The 19,460-nt window shown below is 56.8% G+C and overlaps 1 protein-coding gene across 5 annotated transcripts in view; it reads left to right on the top strand.

Moving 5' to 3' along the window:
- Positions 1-3,914: 3,914 nt before the first annotated feature.
- The window catches only part of SLC26A6 (solute carrier family 26 member 6), a 29,187-nt gene continuing 13,641 nt past the window's right edge, over positions 3,915-19,460 (top strand). For 4 of the 5 annotated variants that reach the window (XM_075938839.1, XM_075938837.1, XM_075938838.1 and 1 more), the window contains exons 1-11: positions 3,915-4,055; positions 8,549-8,732; positions 9,501-9,640; positions 10,420-10,530; positions 11,954-12,129; positions 13,171-13,335; positions 15,015-15,167; positions 16,765-16,847; positions 17,031-17,178; positions 17,568-17,681; positions 18,226-18,303. In XM_075938839.1, the coding sequence (XP_075794954.1) occupies positions 8,587-8,732; positions 9,501-9,640; positions 10,420-10,530; positions 11,954-12,129; positions 13,171-13,335; positions 15,015-15,167; positions 16,765-16,847; positions 17,031-17,178; positions 17,568-17,681; positions 18,226-18,303 (1,314 nt within the window). In that variant the 5' untranslated portion in view covers positions 3,915-4,055; positions 8,549-8,586. The remainder of the gene's footprint in view (positions 4,056-8,548; positions 8,733-9,500; positions 9,641-10,419; positions 10,531-11,953; positions 12,130-13,170; positions 13,336-15,014; positions 15,168-16,764; positions 16,848-17,030; positions 17,179-17,567; positions 17,682-18,225; positions 18,304-19,460) is intronic. The other variant, XM_075938836.1, reaches the window with a different exon arrangement.

The raw sequence follows: 19,460 nt of genomic DNA, 5'->3' as shown, positions 1-19,460 counted from the left end.
TCTTGGGCTCCCTCCTGCATCTCTGTCTGCTCCGGAGTTCACTTCATTCTGTTGCTATAGCCGTCAGCCCAGCGCGCTCCAGACACCACCGCCATGACCAACCATGCAGGGCAGAAGCCAGCAGGGACACAGCATGCACCGGAGCAGGGAAAGGAAAATATAAACTAGGATGTGGTGTAGAAAAGCTCAAGAATTGCTCCCGGCTCTGTAATAATGGCACAGAGGAGATGGGGACATAGACCCCAAAGACTCATGCACCCTACAGTGCATGGACCTTAATTAATCTCCCTGGGGAGCTGGAAGTGCTGAGCTGCCTCTCTGACCAGCTGGCATGGAGTCTTCCCCACCCGCATCACCACTCCAGCTGCCCCACTTAAAAGGGAACTTTGCAAACGAAGGGTGGGTGGGAGTGAGAGCTTTGAGTCTGCCCGTGAGTGGAAGGGGACATGCCCCACTGGAGGATGTGCAGGCACAGGCGTGTGAGGAGGGCAAGGGGGGGAAACGTTTGGAGTACTAGCTAAGAGCCCAGCAGTTAGAAAGCTGACACTGCAGCACTGGGGCCATACAAACATTTAGTGTCCTGTTGGGCCCATCCAGACCCCCGCAGCTAAACACACCCGAGAGCCTTAGCAGAGGGCAGAAGTTGGTGAGCAGCCCAGCCTCCTTGTGTTTCCCCAGCCCCAGGCAACTCAGCCAGACTCTTCACTTGCAGCCCTTTACTGCTCCAGTCCTGGGCCTTGCACACAGCCCTGCCCGGAGCCCTCTAGCCTGACCTGCAGCACAGAGCCACCAGGCCCTGCAAGGGCTGGCTCTGGGGTGAGGGGCCCATGCCAGTGTGTGATTGTGGGCCAGTTCCCTGCCTGGTTCTTTGTGCCCCCTCCCCTGGAGCCAAGGAGTGTAAAATGCTTCTCTGAGCAGGCAGCAATTCACACTTCCACCATGAGTATCTCCAGAGGCTGCCAGCCCATGGGAGCCTTGGGAGTCAAGCACATTGGCAGTGAGGAGAGGGTGCAAACCATGTCAGCTGGCTCACTGCGGCACCTCGAGAACCCAGGGGTCCGCTCTGTGCCAGGGGAGCAGCCATGGTGCTAAGCCACAGAGCACTGATAACAAGAGATGGAGAAATGTTTACAAGCTATAGACCATGCCTGAGCCCTGGCCAACAGCCCCTCCCTGTCCCGCTGGCATGCCTTCATAAGGTTCTGTTTGCCAAGGGGCAGGAGCGCGCCAGGAGAAAAGCAAGAAATCGAGCACAGAGGTCACTGTCGACCACCCCTTGATTAGACACCGCCTTGCCTTTATTACTGAAAACAGGGCCTTTCTCAGAGCACCCTTTGCTAGCTGGAGTTGGAGTCGCCTCTTCACGGTCCTTCAGGGTAACCCTGGGAAGCCAGCAGTCACCCCAGGTACAATCTGGGAAGTGGGGAGGAAAATTAGGGGTTAAACAGTCTCTAAAAGTTGTGAGCTCTAAAGTCAGTTTTCCAGGTGCTGAAGGGTTGCCAACCCTCCCGGAATTAAAAATTAATCTTTAAGGGAAGAGCATGTCATGCAAGGAAACTTCCAGGCATAAGGCCAAACAAAGTTCTGAGCTCCCCTCTCCCGAGGCCTCCTGGTGTATTTCAATCCAGGCTTGCTGCCTCCTGGCTAGTGTACAACTAGGCCCTGGCCAGGGTGGCTGGCCCCTTTCTCAAAAGCAGATCCAGCACCCCTGTGCCAGAGCAGGTGCTCCCAGGTGAGCCAATAGAGAAGGCAGGGCAGCACCTGGGCCTATCAAGGATCAGGGAGCCTTAGCAAGTGAGGCAATTCTAGGGGGAAGGCTGAAGGCAGGAGAGGAGTAGAAGGACTGGTGGTGAACTCTGCAGGCTGGAGAGCCAGGGCTAGAGAGGGCGGAAGGCAGCACGGGACTGGCTGAGCCAGAGCTGAAGTGGGAAGAAATGGGCGAGGGGAGGAAGTAGTTTCTGTGCTGGTAGAGACCAGCTGACGGGTGGGGTAGAACAGAGCTGGGCCGGGCCAGGCCAGACTTGGCCTATTTTCCAACCTGCCTGTGGTGAGAGGTTAATGGACATGGGGCAGTGCTGGATGCGCCCCTGGAGGATGAATGCCCAGTGAGAAGGGCTGGCTCTCGGGCAGGGCAGGAGAGGATTGAAGAGCAGCCCAGGTGTGGTGGAAGCGACCCGAGGGTATGTCTACACTAGCTCATTAATTCAAGCGAGGTAGGCAAATGAGGGCAACCGGGGCTGCACATGAAGCCCGGGATTTAAATCTCTCTCTTACATGAGATCGTCAGTGTTCTTGCAGAAATTCAAGCCGCCAGTGTAGACAGCTGGCAAGTTTTTCTGCAAAACCAGCTGCTTTTGCAGAAAAACTTGCCAGTCTAGACGCAGCCCAGGAGCCTCACGGGGCACTTTAGAACAAGATAAGGGAACTCCTGCCTCTGAGCACATGTGAGTGCATATAGAATAGGCCACTGGGGACAGCTGGCCCCCTAGAACACTCAGGTAAGCTCCCACCTGTGCCAATGTGTATTGCCCTAGGAGCTCAGTGGCCTGTGGGTTCAGGCACGGGTGTTCTAGAGCCATCCGAGGTTACTTCGGCTGAGCCCGAGATGGCTGTGGCACCATAGGTTGGTACCACAGGTTACGTGTGCATGTGTGGAGGGGGTAACGGGTCACCCCCCCCCAGCTCTGCCCTGATGGGTCGTGTGCTTCTCAAAATTTGAATTGCTGAAGCTGGATGTCCTCACTCTCTCTCTCTCCCTGTTTTCCCTCCCCCACTGGGCATGGGTTGCCTCTGAGTGGCCACGTGGGGTGCTGGAAGATCAAGGGGCCTGGCTGTGAAAAGCTGAGAGGCACTTCTTGGTGGTGCATATGGGGGCAGTGCCCAGGAGGAGGCTGCAAATGGGATGGGGCTGCCTGTCAGGAGTGGGGCTTCAGGAAGGATTTACACCAAGAAACACATGGGAAAAGGTGCAGAGTTGCTTGAGGATGTGACAGGGAGTGGAGCTGGCAGGGCGGGAGACACAAAAGGAGAGAAGTCAGGGGCATGCGGGATAAGCTGTTAGCAGGATCAAGGCCTGCAAGGTTAGGGGGCTGTTTGAAGCCAAACTGTTGCCAATACAGAGCACAACAGTGCCCCTCTCGGGCTAGGGGCATTGGCTGTGACCTACAAAGCCCTAGTTTGGGATCTGTCTGCCTGAGAGATGGGAGAGGACTGGTGCCAGGGGTCTCTTGGTGAGACCCAACACATTCTCCATGGTTCCTGCTGCCCCAGATGCTCACCCACTGGGAGCGGTTCTCATGGCTCTAACTGGACTACTTGCCCTAGACTGAGGGCGCCCTCTGCAGGAAGCTCCTGGGACTTCTACCAGCCTCTGCTCCTCCTCATAGATGAATAGGGAGGGTTCTTTCTCCGCCAGGCGCTCTGGAAGGGGCACTGGGCCATCCCCGGGCTCAGTGACTGGCAGGGTCTGACAAGATGGACAGGAACAGTTCACCCTGAGCCTGAGGCCTCACCCAGCCCGCCAGCGGGGGTAGGGTGACCAGCTAGCAAGTGTGAAAAATCCAGACACTTTTTTTGGAGGGAGGCCGAGTACAGTAGCGTAGATAAAACAAAGCCTCTAAGAACCAGATGTCTGGTCACCCTATCCCAGAAGCACAGGGCTGTGCTCAGCAGTGCCGTGCTGTGGCTGGTTGAGGTGCCTCATTGGAAGCTTCAGAAATCTCCACCCAAGCTCTCTTGAGGTGGCTGGGCGGCGGGGCCATAGAGGTGTGGGAGGGTGTGCAGTGTGGGAAGGGATTTCCAGGAGGCATCCCCCTGTAGATGGCCTCTGTGCTAGTCTCCCTGAGGCCTGCTTGCCCATCCAGGGGCAACTGTGCTGTCAGGGTTTGCCACTTTAAGCCTATTGACACACGAGGCTGTGGCACCCTCTTGGCCGGCGGAGGCAGGTGGGAGGAGGGAGTGGTGTCTCAAAGATCACAGTCAAGTATTAATAGCGGGGAGGAGAGCGCACACTGCTGGAGGGCTGCCGGGCACAGCAGCTCGCACCCCCACGCCAGGTAAGCACCAGCGATCGCGGGAGAGTCTCCTCCCGGAGAGGGGGAGAGCTGCAGCCAGCCAGGGAGCAGAGCAGCACCTCACCCAGCAGGGGAATTACTCCAGCCATCTTGGCATAGGACTAGGAACAGCTCTGCCTGGGCCTCAGCTTCACTGTGTCCCCCAAGGGGCTGAGCTGAGTGTGTGCAGAGCCGTCCCTAGGGCTAAGCCCCAGCCATGGGGGCAGGCTGTCCCATTAGCGCTAATGGACGTGGGTCGCCCATTCGCACTTATTCAGGCTATGCCCCGAATCCTGGGGACAGGGCAGCCTGTGAGTCCTCCAGCCTAAAATAGCAGCGCAGCCATTCCCGCTGGAGCTGCTGCCTGGGCCCTGAAACCCGGCGGGGGGAAGGGCTCTCAGAGCCCAGCAGGGCCAGCTGCATTGAGAGCCTAGGGTGGCCACCTGTCCTGAATTTTAAGGGATCTCCTGCATCACTCTGAACAAGACTTGGAAGCGTGTGAGGACTGTGCTGTGTACTAGAGCGCCGTGGGAACGCACACGTGAGGAAAACATACGATGTGCTGAGGGAAAAGGGGTTTCCCTCAGAGCTCCCTGAAAACAGCCCCTTGCCCCCCCCACGTGGTTTCCCCTTATTTCTATTCCCCAAAGGGGCTCACCCTATGGGAGCCCCAGTTTACAGACCTGGCCGCTGAGGCTTGCTGTCGCAGGAGGGTTCTGCAGTGTAGACCTGCCAGCAGGTGCTGAGCACAAGTCCCACAGGGCCGAGGCTGCCCCTGAGTAAGGCTGGCTGAGCCCACTTCCCTGATCAGCCCAGACGCGGCGAGGAGCCAAGGGCTCCGAAGGGAAGTGTCCCCACCATGTCCTGCTGCAGCTGCCTCCCCTGGGATGCTGGTGTGAAAGCAGAGAGCCTGGTGGCTGCATGGGGGGCTCCTGGCTCCACGCACCCAGCGGACAGCTTGCTGGGGGGCTGTCTGAGGGCAGCCACAGCACATTATGCTGCACTCAGGGCTGCACTGTGGCCCACTGGCAGTGGTGGATATCCCGCCACAAGCAGCCCTGCCGCCACCTGGGCAGGGATGTCCCTTAAATAAAGGCTGGGCGCTCGCCCTGCTGCACTGGAAATAGCATCGCTGTCCCCACTCAGGCGCCGCGAGCCCTCCCTCCCCCGCTGGGTTTCATAGCCCAGGATCTGGCCCACACAGGAGCAGCTGCCCTGCTATTGGAGCACATCAGTGTGAGCCCTGCATGCCCCAGGCTGACAGGCCCCTGGGGAGCTGCCAAGGCCGAGCTCTCAGCGGTGGCCGGAGCGCTGGACTCCGAGCAGGGAGTCGAAGGCCTGAGCCTGTTGGCTGCTGCGCAGGATCTTGTGAGGCCTCGGAGCGAAGAGAGGAGCTGGGCAAGGCCTTGCCATTCGCATAGCCACATGGGCTCTGCCTCATTCCACTGGGGCCGGCCTGGGACTAGGCCTGGCCCTGCCCTCTGAGGGTATGTCTACACTACCCTCCTAGTTCGAACTAGGAGGGTAATGTATGCATACCGCACTTGCTAATGAAGCCCGGGATTTGAATTTCCCGGGCTTCATTAGCATAAGCGGGGAGCCGCCATTTTTAAATCCCCGCTGCTTCGAACCCCGTGTAGCGCGGCTACACGGGGCTCGAACTAGGTAGTTCGGACTAGGGTGCCTATTCCGAACTACCGGTACTCCTCGTTTCACGAGGAGTAACGGTAGTTCGGAATAGGACCCTAGTCCGAACTACCTAGTTCGAGCCCCGTGTAGCCGCGCTACACGGGGTTCGAAGCAGCGGGGATTTAAAAATGGCGGCTCCCCGCTTATGCTAATGAAGCCCGGGAAATTCAAATCCCGGGCTTCATTAGCAAGTGCGGTATGCATACATTACCCCGCTAGTTCGAACTAGCGGGGTAGTGTAGACATACCCTGAGTGAACAGCTGCCATCTAGCTGAGGTCCTGGCCTGTGTGAGATGGTGCAGCCGCTTGCACCCTGGGCCAAGAGACATGGTCACTCTCTGGAGCAGGCCCTGCTGCTTGAACGATAGCGCCTCCCATTGCCCTGCAGCCGCAGCTTAGCAATGGCAAGATGAGCCTCCTGTGACCCCGCCAGGGAAACCAGGCTCAGCCTGCTGAAATGGAGGCTCTGGGGTTGCCGCTCTGGCCCCTTTCATCAGCACGGAACGCATGGCAATTAAAAACCCCTGCTAATTCTGACTGGAGAGAGGCTGGGGGTGCACAGGTGTAACCACTGGCAGGCAGAGTCAAACCTGGGCCTGTTGGACCTCAGTGTAGGAGTTTCTACAGCTTGAGCTATAAAGCCAGCTGGCTCGCATTCGTCCTTCTCTCTCGCTGGAGTGGTCTCAGTGCTACTACATGGGACCGTGAACCAAACCCACTAGGTGTGAGGGTTACACAGGCATGTGCACCCAATTGTATATCAGTACAAACAGAGAGGGAGGCATGGGAAGGGTACCGGCACACAGCTGTACAGGTGAGTGGTGGGGGGAGGATACAGGCACGCAGCTGTACAGGTGAGTGGTGGGGGGAGGGTACCGGCACACAGCTGTACAGGTGAGTGGTGGGGAGAGGGTACCGGCACACAGCTGTACAGGTGAGTGGTGGGGGGAGGGTACCGGCACACAGCTGTATGTGTGAATGTTGAGGGAGGGTACAGGCACACAGGAGTATATGAGAGTGTCCAGGGTGGGGGCAGCTGTGCCTGTGTGAAGCTGAGGGCGCAGGGTGTAGGATCACAGCTGTACATGCATGTCTGAGGGACGGGGGAGCCATGGGTATTGGGACACAGTACATATGAGTCTGTCAGAGGGCGGGCGTGGGGGTGCATAGGGACACAGCTGTATACATGTGTCTGAGGGGAGGGGATGGCATGTATGGGGAACCAACCAATGGCTGCCAGTTTAGCCTAGAAAGCCTGTTACGCCTGCTGAGAACAAAAACCCCTCATGTGAAAAGTGCAAAGTCTGCAGGTGCAGGCTGAGCAGGGCTCTGGCCCGTGGCGCCAGGCCGCCTGCAGGAAGCGGAACGGGGCGCCTGTTCCCAGCTACTCAGCGGTGACTGATTGTCTCTGGCATAGACTACAGAGCAGCCGCTGGGCTGGTTGCCCTCGCACTCAGGGTGCAGTGATCCCCAACGGACCGGAAGAGCTGCAATACGTAGTGCACTGATCCGGCCCCCTCCAGCCCCTGGGTCTGCCCCATGCCAGGGGCTGGAAAGGGGACAGGGAGTGTAGGGCCTGCCCCGAAGCCAGGATGCAGCCCACCATCGCCAGGCCCTAGGATGGTACAATCATTTCCAGCTGTGAGGTCATGAGCATTGGGTGGGATGGGACAGGTGTGGCTGGCTGGACTGGAAAACCCCCCGGCTGCTGCCTGGAGCCCTGCAGTGATGTGGAGCTGTGCAGCCCAGGCCCTGCTTTGCAGTGTCCCACGGGCGTGAGATGTGGGGCCTTGGGCCCAGATTCTAGTAGAGCTACAGGAGGGGCAGGGAGCTCTTCCCTTCGCCCTCATCCTGGCGCCTTGTGCTCCCGATCATAAGGTACAGGGGGTGTCAGTTAGAAGAGGCAGGGCCCTGCGCACATCTCCACTGCAGCTGGCCAAGGGCAGCTCCAAGGGAGAAGTTCTGCTCCTGAATGCCCTGCCCCAGTGCCCCCAAAGTGAGTGCACCTGCTGGTGTCCTTCCCAGTCAGCAGGCTCCATGGTGGGTGTGACAACGCAGTCGGGTTCCCTCAAATCCTGCACCCCCGTAGCAGCAAGAACAGATTCCGCCAGCAGTAGAATAAAGGGGTTTATTGCTTCTCCAGGATACAGCACAGCATAGACGTGGTGTGGTTACAGGATTTGGGGCCAGGATAGTGCAGACCCCTTGGGTTAGGGGTCTATCACCCCTAGCCCCCAGCTTATCCTGTTCTCTCCATGCTTCCCCGACAGCCACTGCCCCTTCCCCCCAACCCTGGTGTAGGTCTCCACCTCTTTCCTATTGTCTCCCTCCCTGCCATCAACCTGTTGGACAAGTTGTGGTCCTTGCCTATGTGCCTCAGGCAGCTGTCCTGCTGGGCAGTGCTACAGATACCCGCCAGTAGGGATCACCCCCAGCCCAAACACAGGCATCGCTATGCCACAGTGGGCGGCCCCCAACACTGCTGAGATCCCTGCACCCCACTGAGCCCCGGCTCTCTCCTGCCCCCATGGCTGGGCCTATTCTTGGCTCCTTGGTGAGAGTCTAACTGTGGGTGTGCGCAAGGTCACTCGAACCCGCTGGATCTCTCAGCGGCTTTAGACTCTGGCAATGGGCTGGTGGAGCCAGGAACAGCTCCCCAAGGAGCTCCAGTGACCGAGAGCTGGGCCAGAGGGACTCTAGGTTGAACTGGTTGAACTGGCCTCCAAGCAGTGGTGGCAGGACACGGGCATCCTCCGTGGGGCAGTAGCATTGCCAGCACTCAGCCCATCTTCCCTTCTCAACTCAGCCTGAAGGACGCACCCGGGTGCAGGTGGGGTTGGTGCCATGGTGATGGAGCAGAGCGAGCTGCAGCACCGCCCCTGGGCGTCCCAGGCAGACAGCAAGGTGCTGAGCGAGGCTGAGCTTGAAGAAATTGCACCAAGAACCCGGGCTCCGCAGCCCTCTCTCTGCAGCAGGCTCCGGGACGCAAGGTAGGAGGGGACTTTGTACAGCTCCCCATCACTGGTGCGAAGTGTAGGGCTGGAGAGGGGGAAGTGGTGCAAGAAGGGCAGTGGCGCTGCCCTATGGGTTGCTGATAGAGGTTTTCCAACCCCGTTTTGCCTTTGCCTGGCCAAACTCCCAGTCTCCAAATGCCAGGGCCTGGGGCCAAAATGGCTCTTTTCCGCAGGACAGAGCACTGTGCTTGGGACTGCCCAGTACCAGGCCCCAACGCTGGGGCCAGAGCAGGGGGAAGGGTGTAAAAGCACCGGCCCTTGGGGTGGGATGGACCCACGCCATGCTCGCTCTTTGGCCCTTGCTCTCTGGTGCTGCCAGGCCTGTTACTCCTTGACTCCACAGGCAGCCAAGTGCCAGCCAGGTGGAGAGTGCTGTGTGCCGGCTGTGCTCCCACTTCATGCTGGCCTCGGGGCCAGGAAGGCCAGTGATGCCCTGGGCCAGTACCCTGCACGGGCCTTTGCCACCACAGTACGTCAGCTTGGCAAGGTGCTTCTAAAGCTGCAGTTTGGTTCGCCAGCTCCTACTGAAGGGGCCTGTCAGAGAGGGGTGTTTGGGGAGTCCCAGGGTCCTGCAGGGGGGTGATTGAGATGGACTTGAGCTCATGTCATAGCGCATTCAGCACATTTAGTGAGGGAATAGGAGGACTCTGCCCAGGCATGGATCTCCTTGCTCCAGCCCTCCTGACTCCGTAGGGCCCTAGTGCAGCCTAGAGCCCTCAGACCTAGCTCCCCCACCCCCTCTAGGTGCTCATGTGCTGTTGCCAAGGCCCTTCTGTTCCGGTTCCTACCGATCCTGAGCTGGTTGCCCCGGTACCCGGTCAGAGACTGGCTCTTCGGTGATATCATCTCGGGGTTCAGTGTGGGCATCATGCACCTCCCTCAGGGTAAGTACCCACACCTCTGCTATGGGAATGCCTGCAAACCTGTTCCTCTGGGACACAGCCAGTCATCCCCCATCCCTGTCACCTTGGGCCAAAGGCTGTAACCTGCTGTGCATGCTGAGTTGGCTATACATTTAGGCTACAGCTACACTGTAGCCTTCTTCTGGAAAAGCTTATGCAAATGAAGTGTGGCATGGAATATTGCCTTGCTTCATCTGCATAATTAATTAGCAGCTGCTTTTGCGCAGAAGGCTTTTGCGGAAGAAGAAGCTGTGTAAACGGCTCCTTTTTGCGCAAAAACCCCTCTTGCGCAAGAGCCGTTCTTCCTGAAAACATGAGGAAGAATGGCTCTTGCACAAGAGGGGGTTTTTGCGCAAAAAGGAGCCATCTACACAGCTCCTTTTTGTGCAAAAGCCTCTTGCACAAAAGCAGCTGCTAATTAATTATGCAAATGAAGCGCGGTGATATTCCACGTTATGCTTCTTTTGCATAAGCTTTTCTGGAAGAAGTCTACAGTGCAACCGTAGCCTTAGGGATGGGTGTGTGTGGGCAGGCAGACAGCTGGGAGTGTGTGTGTGCTTGTGTGCAGGGGAGGGTGGAGAGTGGGGCGGGTTTGGTGTTCAGATGTGTGGGGAAGATCAGGAAGCTGGGTAGCTGTATATGGAAATGGAGAGCAGAGAATTGTGGGTGTATGGAAATGAGGGGAGGGCAGGGAGCTGGGTGGGGTGGTCTGGGAATGGGGGGGCTTCCTGTAACTCTTTTGCCTTTGCTGCTGTTTCTAGGTTTGGCTTATGCGCTTCTGGCAGGGGTACCTCCCGTGACTGGCCTCTATTCATCCTTCTATCCTGTCTTCCTGTACTTCCTGTTTGGAACATCTAGGCACATCTCCGTGGGTGAGCAGGCAGTTGGGTGACTGGGGTGAGCCAGATTTGCCCAGGATAGGGGGCCTGTGGGTGAACAGGGGGTGCTCAGAGCAGGGGGCTGTTAGGACCTTGCACTCCTGCACCACCAAGGAAAGAGAAACATCTAGAGCCAGGAGCGTGGAGGATGAAAAGCAGGAACTGTAATATAACAGGGTGGGGGTACCACTGAGAGGTCAAATCAGGGTGAATTCCCATTAATTTGTGGGTGGTAGGGAGCAGCCTTCAGGTGCTTTACACCCACACAATTCCCAACATGAAATTAGATGCAGGGTCAGACAGAATTTCTTTGGGGAAACTCACTCCGCTAAAAATAGCAAACAAAACCATTGCCACTGTCTCTGCCTCCACATTAGAGAGTGCTGCAGCTTCAGGACAGCTGGTGGCAAAATCTGCTAGCACGTGGATGTATTTCTTCCCATTTTTGGGAGGCTTTGGGAATGACCCCACAGTTTCCACAGGCTCTCTAGCAAAGGCCTCCCCAATGATAGGCAGAGGCTGCAGGGGTGGGCCCCCTTAACCCTTTTCACTTCTGGCACAGCTCCCAGCTCCTGCACTACTCTCTCACTGGCCTGAACATGTTGACTCAGCAGAAATTTTATGCAGCCTGTCACAGGCTTTGCTTACACTCAGATACCCTGTGAACAGGCCACCACGAGCCAGCTTCAACAACTCACTGCAGTAACCCTCAGGTACCACAAGCTGCTTACAAACTGCTGCCTGAGGATGCTTCCTCCTCCCAGAAAGCTCCCTTTATGTCAGCCCATCCTGCATGAAACAGCAGAGCAGAGCCAATAGGTATCACTTCAAATGCAAACATCATACCTGCCTATGAATCGTATACACAAACTCAGCAAAGCGTAAGCTCCCAACAGACACCTTGCTTGGCCCACTTTGTAAAATTTGGGGCAAACACAGCACAGTGGCTGCAACAGTGTTTTGCATGTTCATCTCAAAAATCCAGTAACATCACAGGCACCACCCCCCATCCCATGCACACGGCTCAGACTCGGGCCCACCTGCTTTCCGGTGTCATGGGACTGGCCAGATTCTCCCCACACCCAGGGTTGGAGGTGCATGTGCCCAGGCTCTCTCGGCGCACACCAACAACACTCAGCTGTTGCTGACCGGCAGCCATGCGCCCCTGTGGGGGATTCTTGCACGTCCCTAGCCGAGCACTCAGAGTGACCCCGGGAGGCAGATACAGACATGAGCAGCTGGGTAGCTGTGCTGGCTGCAGCAGGGAGCCCCAAATGGGTGATAAGCAGAAGCACTCTGGGTCTGACCCTGCTCGCAAGAGGATACAGAGTGGGCAGGTCTCCGCTACAAATCATCTGCCAGTGCACAGGCTTGAACTGGCAGCTCCCATGACCTCACCCCGTGTCCCTCCCTGCAGGCCCCTTTGCTGTCATCTCCATCATGATCGGCAGCGTGACAGCCTCGCTGATGCCCAACAGCAACTTCCTGGATCCAGTCAATGGCACGAATGAGACAGTCCTCAACGAGACGAGGAGAGACAGCGCCAGGGTGGAACTGGTGGCTACACTCACCATCCTGGTGGGCATCTTCCAGGTGGGCAGGGTGCTCTGGGCCAGGCTGGGGATTGGGCCAGGATCCTGGCTGGGTTGTTTCCAGAGGCTGGTGGGTGGGAAGAGATCATGTTCACTGGGCTGGGGGTTAACGCACCCTGGGACGCTGACAGATGCCAGGCTGAAAGGGCTGGGCCATCCAACCCTCCGTCCAGGCCTGACGTCCCTGAAACACACAGTGAATCTGAGGGGGGTGGCAGCTCTTTCCCCTGTGCAGCTGGGCTCACACTCCCTGCTCTGTCTTCCTCCTATAGGCTCAGCTGCTCCCATCCCTCTCCCCCTCGCCCCCACCCCCTCGCACGTATTCCCCCAGCACCAAAATCAGCCCTGCTGCACATCCTGTCTCCCAGTGACTGGGCCCTGACTTCATGAGGGTTCATCCTGACACCAGTCCAGAGGCTGGGCTCACTGCAAGCCCCTGGTAATGTTTGTGAGCCCTTCCCAGAGCAAGACTGGGGCCGCTGGCCCTCCCTGAGGCTGACCCGCGCTTTGCTTGTGGCTAGGCCAGTCAGCACAGGGTGTGAAATGAGATCTCCGCTCTCCATTCTTCTACGGTGCACTCAGTGCCTACAGCCAGGGAACTGGGGAGCCCGGGTTCTGCCCAACACAACTGACCTCTGCATTGTCCCCCACCCTTCCCAAAGGGTGCTACCCCAAACAGCCACCTGGACAAGTGCTAGAGATGTCTCTGTGCCACCCTCCCCTCCTTGTGCTGCATAGCCTGCCTGGGGCACACACCACAGTCCTTCAGCTGGGCTGCCCTGGGTTGGTCTGTCCAGGTTGTGCTCCACTGAGCTCACAGGGCAAGCGAAGAGGTGCTGGGCGAAAATGCAAGTGTTTTATTTGTTCCTCAAGAAAACTGAGAGGGAGGCAGCCTTGTAGTTGTCGTTCTGTCCCCCCAGTCTTGTAGCTCTGCTCACGGTGACCTTTATCTTTAGCTACGCTCCACCATCCCCAGACAACATTGGGGGAGAAACCCACGAGAGGTTACCAACCATCACTCTCCCTGCTGGTCTCTTTCCAGATAGCTCTGGGGCTGCTGCAGTTTGGATTTGTGGTCACCTATCTCTCTGATCCCTTGGTGCGGGGATACACCACAGCGGCTGCCATCCAGGTGCTGGCCTCCCAGCTGAAGTACGTCTTTGGGGTGGAGGTGGCTGAGCAGTCAGGGCCACTATCCATGTTCACTGTAAGTAGAGGCCAGCTAGGGCAGGTGGAAGTGAGGGGGACTTAGCCCTGATCCTACAGCTCCCATTAGAAAGCGCTGTCAGACAAGCACATCCAATAGTGCTGCGCACAGTTTGGGGAACCCCTGGGAATCCCCAGTAACAAATATACTGCTGACTGCAGGCATTCTTAGGGCCCCTCACTCAGTTTTACCCTTGTTGACTTTTATGGGAATTTGTCTGAATCAGGAGCTTGGGTGTGCTCAGTTTGTTCTATGCAGAAAACAAAGGAACATCTGATAGGGACAAAATTCTGTATTTACTCTCATCTGTGACCCAACCCACATGCCATGTGACATGGAAAGGGACCGCATTCAGCTCCTTAGCTGCTGTCAATGGTGATAGCTGCATGGGCTTCAGTGGGGTCCATTGACTTCAGTGGAACTATGGCCATGAACTGGGGATGTTAACTATCGATTCATTAACTAATCGAATAGTCGATGGGATTTCCATTGACTATTCAATCAGTCAATAAGGACTAGCGCACATTCCACTTTGAAATGAACAAGAGCTCCAGCGGGGGCTCTTGTACATTTCAAAGATTGACACACTGCGTGCAGCCTGGGGTCAGCAGGGGAGCCCCTGCTGGGGTTCTTGTACATTTCAAAGATTGACACATTGCGTGCAGCCTGGGATCATCAGGGGAGCCCCTGCTGGGGTTCTTGTACATTTCAAAGATTGACACACTGCGTGCAGCCTGGGATCAGCAGGGGAGCCCCTGCTGGGGCTCTTGTACATTTCAAAGATTGACACACTGCGTGCAGCCTGGGGTCAGCAGGGGAGCCCCTGCTGGGGTTCTTGTACATTTTGAAGAGGAAGCGCCACAGCTATGCCCCACGGAGCTGGGGGGGAACTTGCTTTTAATAAAGCTTCCCCCAGGACCCCCTCCTTTTACCCACTCCTTTTACCCCCCCCCCCCCCGCCTTGCTGCCTCTTTGTGATAGAGGCAGCAAGAGGGGTGAAGTGACTAGTCGTCTAATGTGTTGACTAGCCGATAAGCTAGTCGATTAGTCGCTTACCTCCCTACCATGAACACCAGCAGGGGACCTGCCCTGCAGGATTTTTAATGTTTTCTGTTAAATACTCTTATCCATGGCAGAATCCAGTCCAACTGCTTTCCCGGGGGAGCAGCGTTTGGTAATGAGGGCTGTGGTGGGGTCAGACCAGGCTGGGATTTCCCAGCGGAGCAGCGTTTGCTAGTGGGGGCTATGCTGGGTCAGACCAGGGCTCATGGGGACTGTATGTGTGGGGATGGGTCTGGGATTCCCTGGAAGGAGCACTCCCTGAGTGTTCACTGGGGTCAAGCCGTGAGGGGTTTTCTTGGGCTGCTTTTCTTTGGGACATGGGCAGTGTGGCACCCTATGGACAGGCATGCAATCTGCATCAGTATTATCTCCTGTATTGCGCTAGTGCTTGGCCACCCCAGGCTCCACCAGCCCATCTGTTCAAGCTGCCAAACATACGTGGAGAGGACAGGATTCCTGCCCCAGCAATAGCTCAGCCGGTGCCCAGACATGCATGTGGGCACATGCTGATGCTCTCTGGTTCCAGGGGATGTATCTAGTGCATGGATCCTCCACTCCAGGCCTCTGCCTCCTGAACAGATCCGGAGCCATGGTCTCCTCTCCCCCTCTCCCTGTAGGCCTTCACTGAGATCTGCAGCAAGCTGCCCCAGACCAACGTGGGCACCCTGGTCACAAGCCTGATTGCCATGGCCACCATCGTGGCTGTCAAGATGCTCAGTGCCAAGCTCTCCTCCAAGCTCCCCATGCCCATCCCCATTGAACTCATCACGGTAAGGAGGGGGTGTCATGGACAGCACAGCCCCTGGAGCACTCAGCCCCGTGGGGTGTCCACACGTGGGAGGCGCCACAAAGCAGGGGCTCAGCCATTTGCTAGATGCCTGCACAGGTTGTTGTTTAATGCCTGTCCCTTCCTCCCTCGTGTTAGTGCTTCGTCTCCTCCGGTGTGGCTGGGAAGTTTTGACACTCGGGTAGGTCAGGCAGCGGGGCCCGAAGATGGTCAGCTTTTGGCCTTGTCTCATCTCTGGTGTTCCAGAGGCAAGCCTCAGTTTTCCTAGAATGCATTCCCCAGCGGGTGTGTGCTGGGGCTGGCCAGGGAGGGAGCTCTCTCTAGCTGAGACTTCCCTGGGATTGTCCAAGGCAGGGGTTCTCAAACTGGGGGTCATGGCCCCTCAGGGGGTTGCAAGGTGGTCACATGGGGGTTGCATGCTGCCAGCTCTGTGGTACTGACAGTCCTGAGCCCCCATTAAATTATATTAATCCCCCCTCCATTTCCAGTGTGTAAAGGGAGGCCACACCTAGGCTATGTCTACACTGCAGCCTTTTACAGGCAGAGAGTATGCTAATGAAGCACTCATTAGCATTTGTCATGCTGTCATTAGCATATTCTCCGCCAATGCTTTTTGCGCAAGAGGTTTTTGCGCAAAAATAAGCAGTGTAGACGGTTCCGTTTTGCACAAAAAACTCCTGCTCAAAATCCTTATGCCTCAAAAAAGGTGTTCAGGATCTTGCACAAAAGGGTTTTTTTGTGCAAAACGGACCCATCTACATGGCTTGTTTTTGCGCAAAAACCTCTTGCGCAAAAAGCATCAGCACAAAATATGGAAATGACAGCGTGACAAATGCTAATGAGCACTTCATTAGCATACTCTCTGCTGGCAAAAGGCCGCAGTGTAGACGTAGCCCCAGAGCCTTGCCGTGTGGACCAGTACAAACAGTTTGAAAGCCTGTGGTGGAAGGAGAGCAGTTTTTGCTGGCAGATTTGTGGCTTCACCGTGTTTTGGTGTCTCAGCCAGCAATTCCTCTGGCTCTGGGGGTGACAACTGCATTCAGAGCCCAGAGGGGCAGCCCTGTGGCTTTCCATCTGCAGGTTCCCGGGTTAAATCTAGCCCAGGCTAGCAGTGTTTGCTGGCGGTGTGTAATGAGTTCAGTTCCTACTAGAGAGCCTTCTCCTCTGCAGCACAAAACCTCAACCAGACTTGAGAGGCCCCTGCTTGTCTCTGGGTGCAATGGGTCGTGGAGATCGAGCTGCCCAGGGGGCGGCAGGTGCTGGCAGGGCCCCTCTGCTCTCTGTCTCTGTCCCATCCCCTCCTTAAACTCTTTACCTGGTCAGGTTTGTGGCAAGCTGTTCCTGGTCCAGTCTGGGGGTTTTGTGGCCTGTTGAATCTTGGCCCTGGGGCCCTTCCCTTGGTTGAGGGAGGCACTTAGTTATGGCGTTTCCAGCTAGGCTGGGTCCTTTCATTGACCCCTCTGAGGAGGGCCCTGAGCAGACCTGCAGGCCTCTGCCCTTGTCTAGCAGGCTTGTGGGGGGGAGGGAGGGGAGCTGTGTGGCAGGGATATTCTTTGCTTCGCACTGTCCCTTCTTTTCAGATCATCGTTTCCACGGGGATCTCCTATGGAGCCGGCCTGAAGGCCAAGTTTGGGATTGCTGTTGTGGGCGACATCCCCAGTGGGTGAGTGAAAGCACCGCCCGGGCTCAGTAGCCGGCATTTTATTATGGGCAGGGAATGGCACAGCTTTTCGGCTGCAGCCTCCACGGGATTGGGGATTGTGGGGTGGGGCGGTGCCAGGAGGCTGGGCTGTCGTCCCTGAGGGCAACGTCCTTTCCAGCAAGGTTTCCCTTCTCTTGGCTGCAGGATGAAACCACCAGTGGCTCCCAACCCCAGCTACTTTGGGCAGATGGTGGGCAATGCCTTTGCCATTGCCGTGGTCAGCTATGCCATCTGCATCTCCCTGGGCAAGATCTTTGCCCTGAAACACGGCTACAAGGTGAACAGTAACCAGGTGAGGAACAGTGTTCTCTCCCATTTTTTCCATCCATGCATGGAATAAATTTTGTTATGTGCACTGAGGCATGTACAGACGTGCACCACCAATAGAAACACATGCTGCTGGCTTCAGTCGGGCAGTATTTGAATCTCTCCTTGGTGGCCACCCCAACACTCAGCTTAAAGGAAACATTGGTGAGGACCCTAATACGCTCTGGATGCTACCCTCCAGCTTCTTTTCCCCTTTTTTTATTCTTGTTTTTGTCATCAGCACCTGTATTCCCCAGGAATCTGAGTCTAGGCAGTGCCTGCCCCTCTCTTCAGGGGCTCTGTTCTGCTCTGCCCAAGCAAAGGCTGGCTCCTCCATGCAGTTCCTGACCCCTTGTCCTGCTTTGCCCCTTGCAGGAGCTGATAGCCATGGGGATTTGTAATTTCATGGGCGGCTTTTTCCAGTGTTTCAGCATCAGTGGCTCCATGTCCCGGACCCTGGTGCAGGAGAGCACTGGAGGGAACAGTCAGGTGAGTCTGTGCAGCTGGTGTTCCTATTCATTTCAGCCCTGAGAAGTATTCCAGCATGAGGCAAGGAACCTTCCCTATTATCTCTGGTCTGACTGGGAAAACCCCAGGAAGGGGCTCTGGAGAGCCAGGGATGGTGTTAACCTATGGTGACTGGGCAAAACTTCCCCATTGTTCATGGGCTGGATCATCTGCCAGACCATGCAAGTAGTTAAAGGGCTGTTTCTGATGCTTCACTGGGAAGAGAGCTGAGGGCAATGGGGCAGTTCTCGTAAATAACTCCCACCCGCAGAGCAGGGGCTGCCCGTCACAAGCTCTGGCACTTGCAGAGCAGATGGGAACTTTAGAAAGGGCCTAAGGCAACGTGCTGGATCACGGGGCAAAAAGCCTTCCTGCATGAGCTCGTCTGCACCCCCTTTCCACCCTGCATGCTCTCGCCGTGGCTCTGAATATCAGACACTATGTTCAGGCGGTGTCGGCATGGGAGCTGGAAATGTCTGTGCATGTCAGTCTCTTCTGTGGCTGATCTGTCCTCTCTCTCCTCCAGGTGGCCGGGGTCGTTGCCTCAATTCTCATCTTAGTGACCATTTTGAAGATTGGGCAGCTCTTCCAAGCCCTGCCCAAAGTATGTATTGTCTTACCCGGCTGCCTGCCTCTTCACCCCACTGTACGGTTACACTGAGTCTCTTTCCCACGGCAGCTACTGGCTGGCATCGCTTAGAGCAGTGGTTCCCAACCTTCTTTACACTGCTGCCCGGCAAACCCGTTCACAAATTTTGGGCGGACCGGTAACATTTTATTTGCATATTCATTTTGCAAATTATGAATATGTAAATGTACAAATAAAATGTTACCAGCTCAGCAAAAACACTGGTCCCCTGAGCTGCTGCAAACAGCTGACTTCAGCTCTGCCAGCTCCCCACCCCTTAGAACCCACCACCACCAGACCCCCTAGTGCCAGCCTCCTGTTCTAGAGCCCCACTGCCATAGGGGGCCATGTCACAGGGCCATGCAGTCCTGGCCCCAGCCACCAGAGGAGCTGCCATGGCCATGCGGCTCTGACCCTGGCCACCGGAAGAGCAGCCACTGCAAAGATGTGGCTCCGGCTTCCGGAAGAGCAGCTGCTATGGCTATGTGGCTCTGGCCCCGGCCACTAGAGAAGGAGCTGCCACAGCCACACGGCTTTGGCCCCAGCCACCAGAGCAGCCACGGGCCTCCCACCACATGGCTCCAGCTCTGGCTTGGTACGGGGCCACTGCCACCCGCAATGCAGCCTGCACCTCGAGCCCTGGGGAAAGGCTGAAGCTAGGGCCAGGGCCACGTGGTGGCTGCCCTGCTGCTCCTGGGGGAGGGCAGCTGACCCCCTGGGAGCAGATGAGCAGCCTCTGCGTGGCTCTGTTGAGGAGGTGGGCAGGCCTCAGAGGGAACACTGGCTGGTGGTGTACCACAGCCCACAGAGCCACCGTCGACCCAGCAGCCAGAGGTTCGTGGACCAGTGGTTGGAACCGTTGACTTAGAGAAGGACAAAGTCCTGTAGAAATATAGGCACCAGTGAATTGCCACAACAGGTCAGATCATTGGTGCATCTATTACAGCATCCCACCCCCAGCGCTGCCCAGCACCTCACAGGATGACAGATAAGCCCTCATAACCCTGGGTGATGCAATGGCAGAGAGGGAAATGCTCCCATCCTGATGCCTCCAGGAGTCAGCCAGCACCCGCTGCATGGGGCTGGTGTCACCTTGGTATCTCCCCAGCTCTTGTAATGACAGGTGGAGTTAA

This window comes from Pelodiscus sinensis, chromosome 11 (genome assembly GCF_049634645.1).
Source record: "Pelodiscus sinensis isolate JC-2024 chromosome 11, ASM4963464v1, whole genome shotgun sequence".
In the NCBI taxonomy this organism is placed as follows: Eukaryota; Metazoa; Chordata; order Testudines; family Trionychidae; genus Pelodiscus; species Pelodiscus sinensis.
Note: the sequence above shows the minus strand (reverse complement) of the source record. Positions and strands in the feature narration are given on the sequence as shown.